The sequence below is a fragment of the Cyclopterus lumpus genome, chromosome 21, assembly GCF_009769545.1.
Source record: "Cyclopterus lumpus isolate fCycLum1 chromosome 21, fCycLum1.pri, whole genome shotgun sequence".
NCBI lineage: Eukaryota > Metazoa > Chordata > Actinopteri > Perciformes > Cyclopteridae > Cyclopterus > Cyclopterus lumpus.
In genome coordinates this window covers 25,688,199-25,706,837 of record NC_046986.1, presented here as the reverse complement: position 1 = coordinate 25,706,837, position 18,639 = coordinate 25,688,199, and the positions used below count along the sequence as shown (strand labels likewise).

Here is an 18,639-nt window from a genome sequence, read left to right as displayed (position 1 = left end):
GAAAAAGTACAGAATGTACACAGGAGATGCACGAGAGCCGTCACTCTGCGTGTTGGTGGCGTTGAACGGGTTTCTTATGTAAATGACACATGCTCAGCTCTCCATGGGGTATACCACATATATATCACATGGAAAGTACATGAAGAGGAGTTGCTGTGTTGCCTGATCCGCCACTGTTCACACCAAAAGCTACATTTAGTAGTGAGTGAACAGCAGACCACACACATATCTAAGTTATAACATTAGAGAACAGCAGCAGTGTCGAATTTGACCACACAGTGTAAAAAGAAAGACAACAACGTGATAACAGACTACACGCGTTGGCCACGGTCGGGAGGGGGCGGAGCTCCCTCTCATGTGTGAACGCCATAAAAGCGTGTTTTAAAGGGTGCAGAATCACGTCCATGCTCCTGGAGACCTGCTGCTGCTGCTGCTGCTGCTGCGACGACCCGCTGCTTCTGGAGACCCGCTGCTGAGACCCAACCAGCTGAAAAGAAGCTTACTACTTCCTTACTTATCGAAAGGTAACAACCACATTTTGTCCACATTGAGTTGAGAATAGCAGTTCTCTTCACTGTAGGCTGAGGCCAAGGTCACACTTTACGATGCTGATGGAACTTGATAAAGTAGGATTTTCTTGATTAATGTGTACTTGATGTCTAGCACAGGCAGGCTGTACCGAAAGATGGCGGCTTCATTGCTGAGGCTGGGACGACTGAGCTGTGTCAAGGTAACCGTTCTACCAACAGCCGGACTGCATGCTTTGCTGTCCACTCGCCCAGTATCGGGGGACGCTTCGGACTGGGTTCTCACTGGTTTGTCTGGGTCGTCCTCGTGTCTGCGAGCTCTTACCAGAAACAGAACAAGCAGATCCAGTCCCTGAAGCTAGCAATGCTCTCAGTTGAATGCGTGGTGCTTTAAATGTGTGCTTTTCTTCATGTATTCTATAAGCACACATGTGAGCCATTACTTTTCAATTCAATTCAGTTTATTTTGTATAGCCCCAAATTATAAACTCCCCTCAGAGAGCTTTACAATCATAACACATACGACATCCCAGGACCCTTACATCCTCACACAGGAAAACTCCCAAAAACATAAAACTTTCACAGGGAAAAAGAGAAGACACCTTCAGGAGAGCAACAGAGGAGGATTCCATCTCCCCGGATGGACAGAACCAATAGATGTCATGTGTACAGAATGAACAGTGTTACAGAGTTACAACACATACTTGTGGCCTGTTGGTTGTCTGACTGCACGCCTTAGTGGAGAAGGCTCAAACCAGACACACAGGCCTGGCAGCTGGTCCTCTGCTGAACTGCTCATGAATGTAAATAGCTGTCCTTCTTAAAATGCTCCTGGACATGTTCACTTTGACCACACTGAGCCATGTAACGTCATTACAAACTCATCGTTCCAACCCACAGAACGGTATTTTTAAATTGTAGTGGAGAACCCAACCTTTCAAAAGATAGGAACGTGTCAGAGTCCTGGGGAAATGTTCATAAATGATGCACACAACCTGTAATGTGCTGGAATCGTGCAATAAAGCATACAATAGATTGAAATGTAAATATCATATAGCCATCATATTTTCAAATTATAGTGTGTCATGTCTACGTGCAGTAGCTTCATCAACATGTAGAGTCAGTTCTAAAGGTTGGAAACCTTAATTGTGGACAGTCTATATTAGAACAGGGATCCAGCAGAGACCTGGGGCTGTTTTGTCATAAGCTTAGCAGCAGTTTAAGGTTCAAGACTGGTTTGTTTGGTCTGGAACAAAACCACGTGGTCTCTAAACCCAGCTCAAGTGTCTTGTAGAAATCACCTTAACGCCACTAGAGGTGCTCATATCAGAGGTTCAGCTTCAACCTTCTGCACACCTTGTGCTTGTGCTACTGAGCCATAACTATTTCATACACAACCTCAATTGTAAAAAGACCCTAAACAATTGAAATCTCAAATCGGTTAGACTCAATGTTATCATTAAAGAGCTGCAGAACAGAGTGTTTTCAAGAATATCTTCTAATACATCACAAAGTTTGATTTGAGTTTTTATGTGTAAAATAAAATGTCTGTAGACAGTGAACACAACTGTATTGATTCATACATGGTTTAATTGATGAGGACAGATACAGTGTACTGTACATAGACAAGCTGACAGCACCTATCAGATGTTACTATCAGAGCTCACTGGTGACACTATGGAGACCATGGCATGCTTACTGTGGTGTGAGACTGATCCCTGCTGGGTCGTTTGATCTGGGAGTTATAGAAGGAAAAAAAACTGATTATTTTGTGTACATTTCCTCATTTGTACTTCTGCAAACATTTATTGTGGATCTGTTGCTCTGTTTTATAAGTGTACGCTCAGGGACACAGCCCCTGTTGTCAAGACAGGTAAATGTGAAAACCCAGGCTGGCCCAGTAATCCCAGTGTGGTTTGTATTGCTCAACAACCTCATTGCTCCTTTTTCAAGGTAAGAAAAAATCTCAATCTAATGTACTGTGTGTTTGTTGTCAGTGTTTGCAGGCTGAGAGCTGGATTACTCTGAACAGAGCACCTGCAGCTGCAGCCCTTAGCACAAAATCTGGAGGTTCCAAGAAGTCTTCAAAAAAGAACAGTTCTGGTAGGTTTCAGAGAGTCGCTGCTGTCTCAACATGTGGCCGAGCATTTATCAAATGAAACTCACTCTGTTCAGTGTCAATGTAGATGGAAGTTGTATTTTGAAGTTGATTGCCACACCAGTTTTAAAACCTCACATTTCTGTTGATTGCTAGTACAGTCTGACAGACATACGGTCAAATTACATTGTTGGGAACAATGTTGTAGGAAAGGTTAGGAGTGAAGTCTTGGCAAAAATGCATAACATGCAGCAGCTGCATCATGGCATGCATGCTATCTGGTCTGACCTACATAATCCAGTCTGCACATAAAGAATAATACCAGTCACTTCCACACAGTGAGCTTATTGATTTAGCACTGGCATGGTATAGATACGTTGTATCAGTAGATTCCCAAAGCCCAGGTAGCTCAATTGGGACTGTAAAGGTGGATTGGTGCATCGCTACTGCTGGGCAGAACCTCTTCTAACACCAGTGAGAATATATTGGTAGCATTGACTGATTCAGCAATTTACTGGCATTTCTATTTTCCTCCCACTTTTTAAAAATTATTACGCAATTTCTTTTCCTCTTATTTGTTAACCATAGTTCAGAATTCTTCCCTTCTGGCTTTCCTTCCACAGCTTTTGAAGATTACTTGACTTTCTCACTGTCCTATCAGCAGACTATTGTTGCATTTAGGTCATTTTGATTATAATGTACTCCTTTTTATCTCAATATAAAGCTGCTGTCGTCAAGGTTACAGTTCCTCTGTCAACAGCTTTCTCTAGGTCTTTCTCTAATCATTTTTTTTTGTATCCCTTAACTCAAAGGCGTGTGATATTTCTTTATTTTCCTGTAAACTGGTAATGGATTCCACCTTCCAGTACATCTTCCAGGATTTCATTTTATTGTCTAGAATGTTGCCATTTTGTTAAATGTAGGATTATAGTGGGCATTTTGTCATTCAACCATATACATATGTTAAAAAAATAATGCATCTTGTCTGTCTGCCCCCCTTCTTTGTCGTAGACAAAGACCAGGCTAAAACATACTTCGATGTAGAGAAACTGATCCAGCACAAGTCGTATGAGTTTCCCAAGAAAGGATCAGCAGTACCCGCTGCTGCTGAAGCTGCAGCTAGATCAGTCGCAGAGCCCACACCCTCTGCGGCTGCACCCGAGGCTGTGGCAACTACCCCTGTGGTAGAAGCTGCTGCTGCAGTTGTTGAAGCATCTCACACTATGGAAGTTTCTGAAACTCCCTCAGCAGTTGAGGTCACACCGGTGATTGAGGCTGTTGCCGAAGCGGCGCCCATTGTCGCGGCTGTTGCCGAAGCGGCGCCCATTGTCGCGGCTGTTGCCGAAGCGGCGCCCATTGTCGAGGCTGTTGCCGAAGCGGCGCCCATTGTCGAGGCTGTTGCCGAAGCGGCGCCCATTGTCGAGGCTGTTGCCGAAGCGGCGCCCATTGTCGAGGCTGTTGCCGAAGCGGCGCCCGTTGTTGCCGAAGCTGCGCCCATTATCGAGGCTGTTGCCGAAGCTGCGCCCATTGTCGAGGCTGTTGCCGAAGCTGCGCCCATTGTCGAGGCTGTTGCCGAAGCTGCGCCCATTGTCGAGGCTGTTGCCGAAGCTGCACCAGTGGCTGTAGCATCTGTTGCTGAAGCTACCCTAGTTAGTGAAGCACTGGTTAAATCTGCTCCAGAACCGGCTCCAGCAGAACCTCTTGTCGAACCTGTTGCTGAAGTTCCTGTCGCAGCTGCTCCTGAAACCCCTGCTACAGATGCTGTACCAGTTGTGGAAGATGCCACTGAAGTTGTCCCTGCTGAAGCTGCCCCTGCCGCAGTAGAAGCTGAAGCTGCTGCAGAGCCTGTCGATGAGGCTGCAGCTGAAGTCTCTGCCCCTGTGGAGAGCACCGAGCAGCTGGCGGACCCTGCTCCAGTGGTAGCTGAAGCTGCAGGAGAGGAGCTGCAGGCGGACACCCCAGCTGAACCCATTGAACCGCTTGAGGGTACACAATACAACCACCCCCTCCCCCACAATCCTTTTCCTCTGTGGACTCTTCAGTCTACCAGCAGTCATTTCACCATTTCTATGAATATTTATATGAATAGTAGTCGTTTGTGATGAGCGTAAGGATAAACCGTAAAGATACCTGACATCACAAATACACTACTTTTTTTTCTTTCCTTGCACAGGTTGTTCCTTATAGTCCCTCAGTGATCCATTTTAGCCCATAAACCTTAAACAATGGGTTCCCTTCTTCATGTCACAGTACACTCCTGCCCCACATGGCTGGGTCACCTTTTTATTTAGCTGTAGTTCAACTCATTGTCTCACGTGTTTGTGCTGCTTCAGCCATCTAGCATACGATGCATGTCTTAACTGCACAGCATTTCGCCTCTGGCTTTTTGGCATGGTTCATTCATTTTCAGTTGCTAACGTCTGTCTGCTAACTGCACTCCTTTCTTTGGTTTTTAATCCATAGTTTTCACCTTCCTGCATAAGTAACTGATCTGCTCTTCCCACCGTTTACTCATACAGATGTTTTATATATCATTCCCATTCTTAATTCAATAGATCTTCCAACTTGATATCAAATAATGTTCAGCACTGTCCATCTCCTAAATATTATGGTTTTATGGAACTGTTCTGCTTGATTTTGGATTTGTGATTGTTGAACATAATGTTTCCAGAGGTGAAGAAGAAGGTTGCAAGCTGTCACCTTATATATTTTTCTTCCCTCAAACTTCTCTCCACCCCCTTTTTTTCCTCGCACTAATCGCACTTACTTGGAAGTTACGTGGTAAAATGAATATGTAATCAATCCCTACATGTGTGGTCCTATTATTGGTTGTATTTTGTAAATGGATAATGTGTGAATGTAAACTTTCTTTCACGTTAAAAGCACCTTGGTGTGTGTGGAGCCAAACGTGACGATTTAATATTTGTTCTTAAAGTTCCCTGTTAATAATTTGTTTGATTGTTGGCAACCTATACCTTACTGCAGCTCTGGTAATTTGTTGCTGAGCATGACCTATCACAGCAACCTTTTTAGCCTGTTAACTAACTTATACTCCTTCTTTCCGATCTTACGGCTACTCTGTCTACAACTCCCAGGTGCTGTTATGTGCATGAGGGTTACAGTTAAAATCAGATCGGTTGTTATTTGTTCTAGCCAAATGAACAGATAGCCATACTCATGAAGATGGAGTATTTTTTCTTGAAATGTGTTGATTTTATTTTTTCTTCCTGTGACTCAGCTCAAATGGACCCAATCCAGAAGCTCTTCTTGGACTCTATACGCGAGTACTCCACAAAAAGCCAGTAAGTCTCACTAACTTCACCAAGCAGCTTTTTTTTTTTTCCCTCAACTTTCCAGGGCACCAACAGGCATAGGTAACCTGGACGTAGCAGAGGTTTAAACTGTAGCTGCATGATCAAAGCAAGCACAGGTTCAACGTGACGGCTAATAGCACACAAGTCCCAGGAATGTTTTTACTTGCCGTTTTGTTGCTTGCTTAGGCTAGGTGGTTATGTCTTCCACTTTTGAGGTCTTACACTGCCTCTTCCAATAGTGTAGCCGAGGTACTCTGCCTCTTCTCGACCAAAGTGACACTTTTTGGGATTGGCAGTCAGGCCACTTTGCCGTAGGCTTCCCAAGACGGCTCTCAGGTGGCTTACGTGGGAGGTCCAGTCGGTACTCTGGATGATCACAGTGTCTAAGTAGGCAGCTGTGTACTCAAAGAGGTTGGAGCACCTGGTCCATCATCCTCTGGAAGGTGGCTGGTGCTCCATGGACTTCGAAGGGCAGGACTTTATAGTGATACAGTCCTTCTGGGGTACCAAAGTCTTTTCCTTGGCTCCTTCTTTGAGGGGAACCTGCCAGTAATCCATGGTATGATCAAGAGTGATCAACCCATCCACTCTTGGCATGGGGTCGGCATCAAATTTGGGAGATTTCATTAAATTTCAGTCAGAACAATTGGGCTGGACCAGGCACTATGTGACTCCTCAGAAAACACATCCTTGAATTGACTAGTCAGTTCTGCCATGTCTTGTTGGTGGGCCCGGCCCCCAGAGGTACCTCTGACAGGATCTTGGATTTCAACGGTTAATGTTTCCACTGTAACATTGTCGGGGGGCCTGACATTTCTTTAAAAGATTGATGTGATCAATTTGACAGGATTTCCATCTCCCCAGGTTGTCTCACCTCGCTCACCCTCTCAATCACTTTATAGGGCCCATGCCACACTAACCCTACACGGAGCCACAGCCACCCCACAATAATTGTTAGCTGCAAATAAGACCTGACTCCTGGTGAATCTAAGCTGCAGGAATTAGATGAATACGCTAAAACTTGGGAAATACACTTACTTCCTTTGTTCATTCACACACTGTAGAACAGCGACGGGAGCAATTTGACATGGACTAGCGGAGCCAGGGATCGAACTGCTGATCCTCTGATTATTACATTTAAAAAATGTATCATAAATAAAGCCTGATTGTGTACTTGCCTTTTTGAATGTGTACTGATGAGTATATCACTCCCATATAATGCATTTATTGTGGGAGAGAATGATGTAGCTTTGTGGATAACTGATCGTTGTCCTCCTGTAGGGCTACTGGGGGGTTAGTGGATGCAGGGTCAGAGTATGAAAAGTCCTTGGCAGAGGAGGTAGCGAAGCTCCAGAGACTCTATGGTGGTGGAGATCTCGCATCTTTCCCAGAGTTCAAATTTACAGGTGAGTCAACCAATTTAACTTGTGATTGTTGAGTATAGTAGTAGTATAGTTCCAGCTGTTAACGCCTGAACAGAGTTGTTTTTTATTTTAAAATGTTATTGATTTAAAGCTTTTGCAGATTGCCGCAGATAAACATTGAAGTTATGTTTTGCCTTGTCAGCACTTTGACCACATCGTTTGTTTTAGTTTCATTTTCAAAACAGCTCAGTTGAACATAGCAATCAGACATGCCTCACATTGATACTGCACAGTCTGACACAGAATGCAACCAGAATTTTATTTGACCCATCTCGCACTGTGTGACAGGCAATAAACTGACATGATTGTAGTCGTGGCACTGTCTAAAGGTGTCTTAATTTGTCCGATTTTATTTTTAACAGTTTACAGCTAGTAAAATTGATTATGGATATTCATGGTCACCTGAGTACATAATCAAACTTCTACTTTCTTTTCTTTTTTTTTTCAGAGCCCAAGTTGGATGAAGTTACCCAGAAATGAACAGCAGCACTTTGCAATAAACATTGTTTTATGTTGCCTTTTCCCTTTATATCTGTGTTAACAAACCATCACCTCTAGTTTTGTATGTGAGAAAAGTTTCCATGGCTGTAGCGATATAGTTTATGAATGGATGTACATTTGTTGCAGACAAAATTGAATTTAGAGCTGTGAAATGAGCTGAATGTGAATTAAAACAATAAATCCCTTTCCATATTTGTTGTATGCATGTCTCTTTCTGCTGCTCTCAGGGAACATCACTCAGTCTCAGCAGTTGGCATTTTATTTTAGAGCGAGAGAGACCTCAACCTCTCTTTTTTTTTTTTTTTTTTTACAGAAAGGAAGGAATTTTGCAGTAGCTGAGCCGCGCTAGAAAGTGGGTTTTAAGAGTGCTCATTGTTTGAATGTGTATAATGTTGTATTGGAGCGGAGTGAGCAATTTAGTCAAATCAACATTTTAGTATGCTGTGATTCAGGGTCAGCCCTCACAAGCTTTGTGAAATCTTGATCATTACCTCAAGGAAACAACATGAAATCATGTTATGCAGGAGAGTTCCACGAGGAAGACAAGAAATTATGACTTTTTAAAGTGTAGTGGTGTGTGGAGACGGAGATCAAGGGAAGCGGTGGTTATGTAGTTTCCTGAAGGATGACCAGCTTTAAAATGAAAGGTGGGAGTAATGATCCATTCCAACTGCTGCAGAACTTTAATGGAGTTAATTCTCTTTGTTCATGTCATGTCATTCTCTTTTTAAAGAATGTGGAAAGAAGGTTTGAGGTGGAGGTTGCAGACGGTAGGTGAGGCGAGGCACCTTTTTCTTTTTACACAGTTGTAGTTCAGAGACCCTGGGATTAATTTAGTTGAAGATCAGATAGTGAAGTCTTTCTGTTAGTGTCTTTGTCCCGTCCTCCCCCACATTTTGGGAACCTTTGTTTTAGTATCTGAGTTGGAAATGAATCACTTCAACTCTTTCATCTTTGGTTGTCGTGCATGCACATATCAATATTATTAATGTATACTTACAACTATTATCCTACCCTAAAACCTGATTTGTTTAGCTTTCAGCTTTGGGTTGTCTTCAGAACGGAGGCAAATGATAACTAATCTATTACTTTTTCACTATGTATTTATCACCCCTTCAAACAGTCATTCTTTTTCTTGAACCTTTTTTTCACATTTTTTATTAGTAGTTTGCTTATGTTTTAATTTCCTTTCTATCTAAAACTCCTCTGCCACCATAATAATATTCCTTAATGTCAGTGTTGGGGATTCCTTTTTTTATTCATAACAATGACAAATTTGCCTCAGAGGGCTTTACAATCTGTACACATACGACATCCCTGTCCCAGGACCTCACATCGGATCTGGGTCCTATTTCTCGTACGTAGCTCAACTAAGTCGATCAAATGTCCTATTAGCCAGCTAAAATTGACAAGATGAATTGACAGGCTATCCCAGTTTCTCAAAGGCTGATCCGCACTCAAACCATCGGGGTTTTTTTTTAGCCAGATGTCAGTTCACAGGATAGTTGCGCATGGACAATACCACTGTTTGAACGTGTCCTAACAGGGCATTCAGCCTTTCAATGTCCCCTGACCTTACAGTAATGGCATTGGTCACTAGGGTTGCACGGTGTACCGTTACTAAAAAGGTACCGCGGTACCAGTACGTTCAAAACGATACCGTTTTGCATATTTTTAGTATCGATACTTTATTAAAATAGCGCGCGATCAGAGCGCACTCACTGCTCCGCTCCTTTAATGCTGCCCAGCGCGTTGACTGCAAGGAGGCGGGGCTGCGCAGCGCTCACACAATAACAGGCAGTGCGCTCTCACTCAGTGATCGCTGGGGAGACAACATGGCGTCACGTGCAGGCGCTTTTTGTGACTTTTTGTAAAAAAAAAAAAAAGGGAAGGCCGACTGACATACAAAGACCAGTCTGCAAAACGTGTTTCAAAGCCACTCAGACCAAGGAGCAACACGTCAAACATTAAAGCACCTTTCAGACAGACACCCCGACCTTTTCAAAGAGTTCAATGAACGACAGGTAATCAAATGTGATTATAAACATGATGCACACCTTAAGCTCACCCACATACAGCCTAACACGAGTAGCCTTTAGCCTCTGACGACCAGTCTATATGATCATGATGTCACAATGCACACACGTGTACTAAATGAAACACAATTGATGCAAAATGGCTACATGCTGGTGGATCTTCAGCTAAGTCTTTTTTATTTTAGTTAAGGAAAAATAATTATTCCATGAATTAAGATAAAATATGAACTCTACAGTTGCTCATACTTATGGAAGGAACTATGTAGTCATCTGGTCAGATACGGACAAAAGGCCTACATAGCCGTGTATAATCAATGCTGTGATGGCACCATGTAGTTTTCATTAATATCTTGCTGTAGGCTAATACTAAAATTAATGCCATTTGTTAAGTGTTGAAAAAGCTGGGAAGGAACAAGCTGGCAAAAAGGGATGTTTTATTTATTACTATTATAGATAAATATACCAGTATCGTATCATATTTGTGGTATCGTATCGAATTCTGGTATCGTATCGTAAATATCGGGTATCGTGATATTTATGGCAGGTATCGTATCGAAGTTAGAATTTGGTATCGTGACAACCCTATTGGTCACTAGCCTCAACTGGCAGCTGACCACGTGCGGTCCTTTCCAGTCTACCCTGCCGAGGACCAACTCCTTCCTCCCACCGTTTCCCTCGAGGCAGCGTCCCGAGGCCTAATGCCCTCGCGGTCTGCCCAGTGCATCAACACATACTCATCTGCCAGAATGGCAGCCTCTGCCGCTGTCTTGACTTTCCGTTCACTTAGATATGTAGCGATGTGACGAGGATTGGAATCTTTAAACTGCTCCAAAACTATCAAATCATACAAAGCATCAAACGAATGAACCCCCAGTGAAGTACACCAACAACTGAAGTGAGCGGTTAACTCCCTGACAAACTCCATATGTGTCTGCCTCCCAGACTTCTCCCAAGACCTAAACCTCTGGCAGTATGCCTCAGGCACCAACTCATAGGCTCTTAACACTGCAGCTTTGACCGACACATACATTCTGCTACCGGCTACATCGCGCGTGGAATACGCTTGCTGCGCCTTTCCTGTAAGAGTACACTGTAAAAGTAACGTACGCTCAGCATCCAACCAGCCTCTACTCTCTGCTACCCGTTCAAAAAGCTAGAAAAAGGTATCTGGGTCTTGCTCACAAAACGGAGGAACCAACCTCAGATTAACGGCAACATCAAAATCCTGTGAAGGCCCATGACCATCCCTCACTCTCAACCTGCACTCTTCTAGTTCAAGCCTTTTAATTTCAACTTGCAACAACAACAACAACTCTTTGCGCTTGTCAAAAGTTAACTCTGTATCATCACTCACTCCAGCTCCACTCGAGGCAGATGCACCAAACTTGTCTGACACAGAACCAACAGGATGCAGTTTAGAGTAGAGCATCCCCATTTCAACAAGATTTTCTTTTAAGATGCTTCTCATCCATCCATCCATCCATTATCACCCGCTTATCCGGGGTCGGGTCGCGGTGGCAGCAGGTTCAGCAGGCCGACCCAGGCCTCCCTCTCACCCGCAGCACTTTCCAGCTCATTCTGGGGGATCCCGAGGCGTTCCAAGGCCAGCCGGGAGATATAATCCCTCCAGCGTGTCCTCGGTCTTCCCCGGGGCCTCCTACCAGTTGGACGTGCCCGGAAAACCTCTAATGGGAGGCGTCCAGGAGGCATCCTGACTAGATGCCCGAACCACCTCAGCTGACTCCTTTCGACACGAAGGAGCAGCGACTCGACTCCAAGCTCCCCCCTGATGTCCGAGCTCCTTACCTTATCTCTAAGGCTGAGCCCGGCCACCCTATGGAGGAAGCTCATTTCGGCCGCTTGTATCCGAGATCTCGTTCTTTCGGTCACGACCCAGAGTTCGTGACCATAGGTGAGGGTTGGAACGTAGACCGACCAGTAAATGGAGAGCTTTGCCTTCCGGCTCAGCTCCCTCTTCACTAAGACGGACCGGTACAGCGCCTGTTTTACTGCTGCAGCCGCACCGATCCGCCTATCGATCTCCCGTTCCACCTTACCCTCACTCGTGAACAAGACCCCGAGATACTTGAACTCCTTCGCTTGGGGTAGGCAGTTTGCCCCCACCTGGAGGGAGCAATCCGCCGGTTTCCGGCAGAGCACCATGGCCTCAGATTTGGAGGTGCTAACTCTCATCCCTGCCGCTTCGCACTCGGCTGCAAAACGCCCCAGTGAATGCTGAAGGTCACGGTCCGAGGAGGCAAACAGGACCACATCATCCGCAAACAGCAGAGAGGCGATCCCAAGACTCCCGAACCGGATCCTCTCCGCCCCCTGGCTGCGCCTAGATATCCTGTCCATGAAGGTCACGAACAGGACCGGTGATAAAGGGCAGCCCTGGCGGAGGCCAACACCCACCGGGAACGTGTCTGACTTACTACCGAGGAGACGAACACAGCTCCTACTGCAGGCGTACAGAGACCGGATGGCCCGTGCCAACGGGTCCGGCACCCCGTACTCCCGCAGCACCCCCCACAAAAACTCCAGAGGGACCCGGTCGAAAGCCTTCTCCAGGTCTACAAAGCACATGTAAACTAATTGGGCAAACTCCCAGGACCCCTCCAGTAATCTTGCGAGGGTAAAGAGCTGGTCCACTGTTCCACGACCGGGACGGAATCCGCACTGTTCGTCCTGAATCTGAGGTTCGACAAGCGGTCGGAGCCTCCTCTCCAGCACCCTGGCATAAGCTTTTCCCGGGAGGCTGAGCAGTGTGATACCACGATAGTTCGAGCACACTCTCCGGTCCCCCTTCTTGAAGATGGGAACCACCACCCCGGTCTGCCAGGCCATGGGCACTGTTCCCAACCCCCATGCGACACTGAAAAGGCGTGTCAACCAAGACAGCCCAACAATGTCCAGCGCTTTCAGCATCTCAGGGCGGATCTCATCCACCCCTGGCGCCTTGACTACCTTAGCGACCTCTGCCAGGGATATGGGTGAATCCACCCCAAAGTCTTCCGGCGCTGCCCCCTCTCCGGGGGACATGTTGGCCGGGTTTAGGAGTTCCTCAAAGTGCTCTTTCCACCGCCCGACGATGTCCCCAGTCCGGGTCAGCAGTTCCCCCCCCCCTGCTGAGAACAGCCTGGGGTAGACCCTGCTTTCCCTTCCTGAGCCGTCGGATGGTTTGCCAGAACTTCCTTGAGGCCAACCGAAAGTCCTTCTCCATGGCCTCCCCGAACTCCTCCCATGCCCGAGTTTTAGCCTCCGCGACCATCGTCGCTGCAGCCCTTCTGGCCCGCCGGTACCCGTCAGCTGCTTCATGAGACCCCTGGGCCAGCCAGGCCCGAAAGGCCTCCTTCTTCAGTTTGACGGCTTCCCTCACCCCCGGTGTCCACCACCGGGTTCTAGGGTTGCCGCCACGTCAGGCACCGATGACCTTCCGGCCACAGCCCCGAGCAGCCGCGTCCACAATAGAGGCTTTGAACAAGGTCCACTCGGATTCCATGTCCCCAGCCTCCCTCGGGATTTGTGAGAAGTTCTTCCGGAGGTGGGAGTTGAAGACCTCCCGGACAGGATCCTCTGCCAGACGTTCCCAGTTCACCCTTACTACACATTTGGGCTTGCCAGGTCTCTCTAGCCGAGTCCCCCGCCATCTGATCCAACTCACCACCAGGTGGTGATCAGTTGACAGCTCTGCTCCTCTCTTCACCCGAGTGTCCAAGACATACGGCCGCAGATCAGATGATACGATTACAAAGTCGATCATTGATCTCCGGCCTAAGGTGTTCTGGTACCAGGTACACTTATGAGCCACCTTATGTTCGAACATGGTGTTCGTTATGGACAAACTGTGGCTAGCACAGAAGTCCAACAACAAAACACCATTCGGGTTCAGATCGGGCAAGCCGAGAACTATGGAGTCGGTGGGAGGGGTCCCTTTCCAGGACCCCTCCCACCGACTCCAAGAAGGCCGGATACTCCGAAATGCTGTTCGGTGCATAAGCACAAACAACAGTCAGAGCCTTACTCCCCGCAACCCGTAGGCGCAGGGAGGCGACCCTCTCGTTCCCCGGGGAAAACTCCAACACAGCGGCGCTCAGCCGGGGGCTCGTGAGTATCCCCACTCCCGCCCGGCGCCTCTCACCCTGGGCAACTCCAGAAAAGGACAAAGTCCAACCCTTCTCCAGGAGCTTGGTTCCAGAGCCCATGAGCCCAACTATATCTAGCTGGTACCGCTCCACCTCCTGCACCAGCTCCGGCTCTTTCCCCGCTAGTGAGGTGACGTTCCACGTCCCTAGAGCTAGTCTATGCTGCCGGCGATCGGCCCGCCCAGGTCTCCCGCCTGGCCCGCCGCCCGGTCTACATAGCACCCGACCCCGATAATTCTCCCTGCGGGTGGTGGGTCCACAGGGTGACTGCTGCTCCATGCTGTTCTTTCGGGCTGAGCCCGACCGGGCCCCATGGGCGAAAGCCCGGCCACCAGACGCTCGCCGACGAGCTCCCCTCCTGGGTCTGGCTCCGGGAGGGTGCCCCGGTTTCCCTTGTCCGGGCAAGGTGGCTACAATCCGTGGGCTGCTTATCATCAGGGTTTGTTGAACCGCTCTTAGTCTGGGCTCTCCCCCGAGACCTGTTTGCCTTGGGAGACCCTACCAGGGGCTGACGCCCCGGACAACATAGCTCCCAGGATCACTGAGCCACTCAAACTCCTCCACCACGTTAAGGTGGCGATTCATAGGAGGAGGGCGATTCATGTTCTCCTTCAAACGCTTATCCCCCACATCCATCTGATAATGCTCAGCAATTTTCATCAACTGATCCCTCGAACAATGTTCCAAGAACTCCTCCGATGGAGCTCTCACAAAGTCCTCAACACTAGCCATAACAACCCAGAGGATTATTTCTCACCTACCTGAACACCCAACCTAAGTTTTATTTTCTTCTCCAACCCGACAGCCACAGATCAAACGTCCCATAAACAGCCAAACATCACTGAAATCCCATCCCTCTAACAAGACACTAGCTAAACTACCTCCTAGTCTTCAGGTGCTACTTCTGGTGGGTATTTATGCACTTAAGCCCGGAGGCTCGGTAAAGCCACCATATACTGGCAACCCACCTACAGCCTCGGATGTGCCCCGAGACAAATGCTCCAAGCATTTTTGGCACCACACTACAAAAACCCCAACGAACTCCAAGGAAATCCGCTCTTCAGCCTAACAGGGACAGAAAAACAGCAGTTAACACAGGGAACACGGAAAAAAACAGTCAACTTACCACTCAAATGTCTCCCACATAACTGGATTGCAAAACCCAGTCAACACAAGGCACACAGCCAACCACGCTAGAACCTTAACTGCTACAGCTGACCTGTAACGTCCCACTGGATCAACAAAGAATGGACGAGCCCTCATATGTCACGACCCGGCTCAAAAGCAGCAACAAATAGGGAGACAAACGAGCGGCCTGCTAACAAAAGCTATTTTATTTTAAACACCGGCCCACCACAATGAAAAGTGGAGGTATCAGTCATCAGTAGTGCCGTGCATGTATGGGTGTGTGAAGGCGCATCAGAATACAAAAACAAAAGCACAGGCAGCAATGGTGGTGAGCGTCACCCTGGATGTCCTTCCCCCAGCCAGAGCGAGCCAAATGCAGAGGGCCTTCTTATGGCCAGGCCACTCCGGCTCAGGTGTGGCTCATCCCGTCTGACGACCCGCCAATCAGCACCTGTAACATAAGACTGGACAGTGACACCTAGGGCATGGGAAGTGGGTTGTCACAACGTCTAGATACATGGATGAAAATCCTCTTTATTCGCATCCATTCGTCTGTGCATTGACTTTCATGGAATCTACTCGCAACGCAGCATCCGTGTTGGGAAAATGTATCGGCTAATTTTAAGTGCATGCCATTACGCCGACTGCCTGCATCATCCAATTATATCTAAAATGACTATCTCAACTCTTTCAGAACAAGTAGATAATATATAAGTGTATATACATGTATGTGGAGATAACCATATATAACTTTTATTGCATTTACTCGGACATGGCCAGTGAACGTAATGAACACATCCATATGTTTTCTGCCGACACTATAGAACAATGTACCACAAGGCTCTGCATACAGTCTGTGAGACAGTCAATGCTGCGGCATGTCGTGTTCAATGTATGGCTCGAGAAGGTCTTTAATAAATGATCCCTTGTGGGCAGAATCGATAGCGCTCGTATAGGAAGTCATCATCACGTGATAACGGATCTCGGCGATCTCGGAGAACTCTCTCCCTATAAAACGTTAATCTAACTAATGTCGCTCCTTCATCAATAAGGAAGTGAGCTGCCATTTTCTTCGGGGGGCGTGGCCAGATTATCCAGCTAGACTGAATGAGCCTGCGCAGGTTCAAATTTTTTTATGTATTGCTATGGTGATTTTGCCAAATTTAGGTGCGAGAAACCGAAAACCCTGGTTTGTGTAATCTCATTACAACCATTGCTAACCACGTTAGCCAGGTACGAGAAATAGGGCCCAGGAAAAATAATAGAAAATAATAGAAAAAACCCTTTCACAGGGAAAAAAGGGAAGAAACCTTCAGGAGAGCAACAGAGGAGGATCCCTCTCCCCGGATGGACAGATGCAAGAGATGTCATGTGTACATCATGAACAGCGTTACAGAGTTACATAAACACATTCAATGAATATGACAGAATGTTTGAATGGACCTCCACAATCCATGAAACAGAAGGAGATAGAGAGGAGTTGGGCCATGACGCATCAGCAGGGCCAAGGCAGGAGGCCGGCTCACCAGGGCCCTATTTCTCGTACGTGGCCCAACTAAGTCGATCAAATGTCCTATTATCCAGCTTAAATTAACATGATGATTGAAAGCAGGCTATCCCGGTTTCTCAAAGGCTGATCCGTGCTCAAACTATTGTGGCATCACAAGGGGACAGGTAGTGGAGGGGCGTTACAAAATGGCCACCAGTGCAAGAACTACATCTCCCAGCCTGACTCACCGCTCACCCAGCTGCAGCTGCTTAAGGCACCTGATTGAGGCAGGGCTGGAAGACTTAAGAGAGAGCACCTGGGAAGGAGAAAAAACACAAGCGGAAGGTGAACCCACAAGCACCTGGAAGAGGACGACAAAGAAGAGGACCTCGTAGCTTGGATTCACCAGTGTTGAGTTTTGTTTGGTTAATTAACCACTTTCTCCTCCGGGATGTTTTATGTTTTCTAACTGGACCCTTTTTTGATACTTTGTTGTTTGGACGTTACCTTGCTGGTGGGATGGGAAATAAACCTTTACTTTTTTGTTAAATACCCTCGGACGTGCCTGTGTCCAGCGCTCTTTTTGCACCGCCCCAGGCTAGCCTGTCCTAGCGACAGCCCGTGACACTACACTATCTTGTTGATTTGAACCAGACGTCAGTAATCAGGATAATTGCGCGTGCCGGTCCGACTTCAAAAGGGGGAAGCGTCGATCACAGAAATCATGATTTTCTAACAGCACAAAGGCAAATAAACTCAAAGGAAGAGCCTCTGTTTTCTCCGCTGAGGAGCAGGAAATGATCATGAACACATATGAGGAATTCCAGACCATAATCATGGCAAAATCTAATCAATTCATTCACTTCACTCGTGCTTGAGAGGGGGCGTGGCTTATCTCCATGGAAACATTTATAACTTCCGCCATCCACCATGGAAGAAATAACCACTATTTCTGCTTTATACTGGCTAACGTCGGAAACATCTAATGCCCTCGTGTTTAGCCTCGGGTGGCTCGTCGTCTCTACCGGAGGACTTGGAGAAGTTGCGCGCCATGCTGATTAGTGACCTCAAAAACACCATTGATGAGGCCTTGGCCCTACTGGCGGACTCGATCAACAAGCTACGTGAAACTACGGAGGAACACGGCCGCCGGGTTACGGATATCGAAGTAGCCTTGTCGGACCAGTGACAGAATTGTCGGCCTCGAAGAAATGTGCGCCTCGCTAAAAAATAGAAACTGTATTCTCGCTGACACAGTGGATGATCTTGAAAACAGATCGAGGCGGTGCAATCTAAGAGTGACCAACTTGGCAGAGAAAATAGAAGGGACTGATCCGGTCAAATTTATGTCGGGATTTTTTACCGAGACTTTGGGACGCGACTTATTCCCCACTCCGCCGACCTTGGACCGGGCGCACTGGCCTCGGCGCACCACGCTCCGGATATAACTCCAAACCAAGAACAATGATGGTGACCTTTCACTATTACCAGGACAAGGAACTCGCGCTGAGAGTGACCCGGGACAAACTCAACTACCGCGGGGGACGAGTCGTCTTCTATCCGGACTACAGCGCCACAGTCAACAAGAAGCGAACGCCATTTAACCCTGTAAAGGCCCTTCTTTACCAGAAAGGAGTGAGGTTCCGCATGCTTTTTCCTGCTGTGTTAAAGGTCGACCACAAGGCCCACACTCCTTCAGCACCGCAGAGGATGCGCAAACATTCTATGACCAGCATCTGGTAAACTGTTGTAAGAGATGTGACCTGGACCGTTCAAATCTCTTCAGATACATTCAGGTCCGCCACTTAGTAATGTAGTAGTGTTTTATTATTCATTGTTATAATTTTATTTTATTTTGACTGTTATTATCTTTAGTTATTTCCTTACTTTTATTTTTTTCTGTTTTACTTTCCTGTTTTCTTTGTTTTAATAAAGGGGCTAAGAGAGCTGGAAGAGGGAAATGTACTCAAGAAAAAC

The 18,639-nt window shown here is 46.9% G+C and overlaps 1 protein-coding gene across 4 annotated transcripts; it reads left to right on the top strand.

Annotated features, from left to right (window-relative positions):
• Positions 1 to 6: 6 nt before the first annotated feature.
• On the top strand, positions 7 to 8,056 carry si:ch211-140m22.7 (uncharacterized protein LOC570370 homolog). Of its 4 annotated transcripts, none has more exons than XM_034560994.1 (8): positions 7 to 524; positions 664 to 730; positions 2,525 to 2,630; positions 3,637 to 4,079; positions 4,131 to 4,611; positions 5,864 to 5,927; positions 7,221 to 7,345; positions 7,812 to 8,056. In XM_034560994.1, the coding sequence occupies exons 2-8, from the start codon at positions 686 to 688 to the stop codon at positions 7,841 to 7,843; spliced, it is 1,296 nt and encodes a 431-aa protein (XP_034416885.1). In that variant the 5' UTR covers positions 7 to 524; positions 664 to 685; the 3' UTR covers positions 7,844 to 8,056. The 4 variants fall into 4 exon arrangements, with proteins under 4 accessions (XP_034416885.1, XP_034416884.1, XP_034416883.1 ...); XM_034560993.1 differs by having other exon boundaries at positions 3,637 to 4,190; positions 4,221 to 4,611; XM_034560992.1 differs by having other exon boundaries at positions 669 to 730; positions 3,637 to 4,611.
• Positions 8,057 to 18,639: the final 10,583 nt, after the last annotated feature.

Excerpts from the sequence above, each read along its gene's own strand:
- si:ch211-140m22.7 (XM_034560992.1), top strand. The coding sequence starts at position 686 with ATGGCGGCTTCATTGCTGAGGCTGGGACGACTGAGCTGTGTCAAG. Across the intron at positions 4,612-5,863 it reads ACCCATTGAACCGCTTGAGG|CTCAAATGGACCCAATCCAG; the intron begins GTACACAATACA and ends CCTGTGACTCAG. Across the intron at positions 7,346-7,811 it reads CCCAGAGTTCAAATTTACAG|AGCCCAAGTTGGATGAAGTT; the intron begins GTGAGTCAACCA and ends TTTTTTTTTCAG.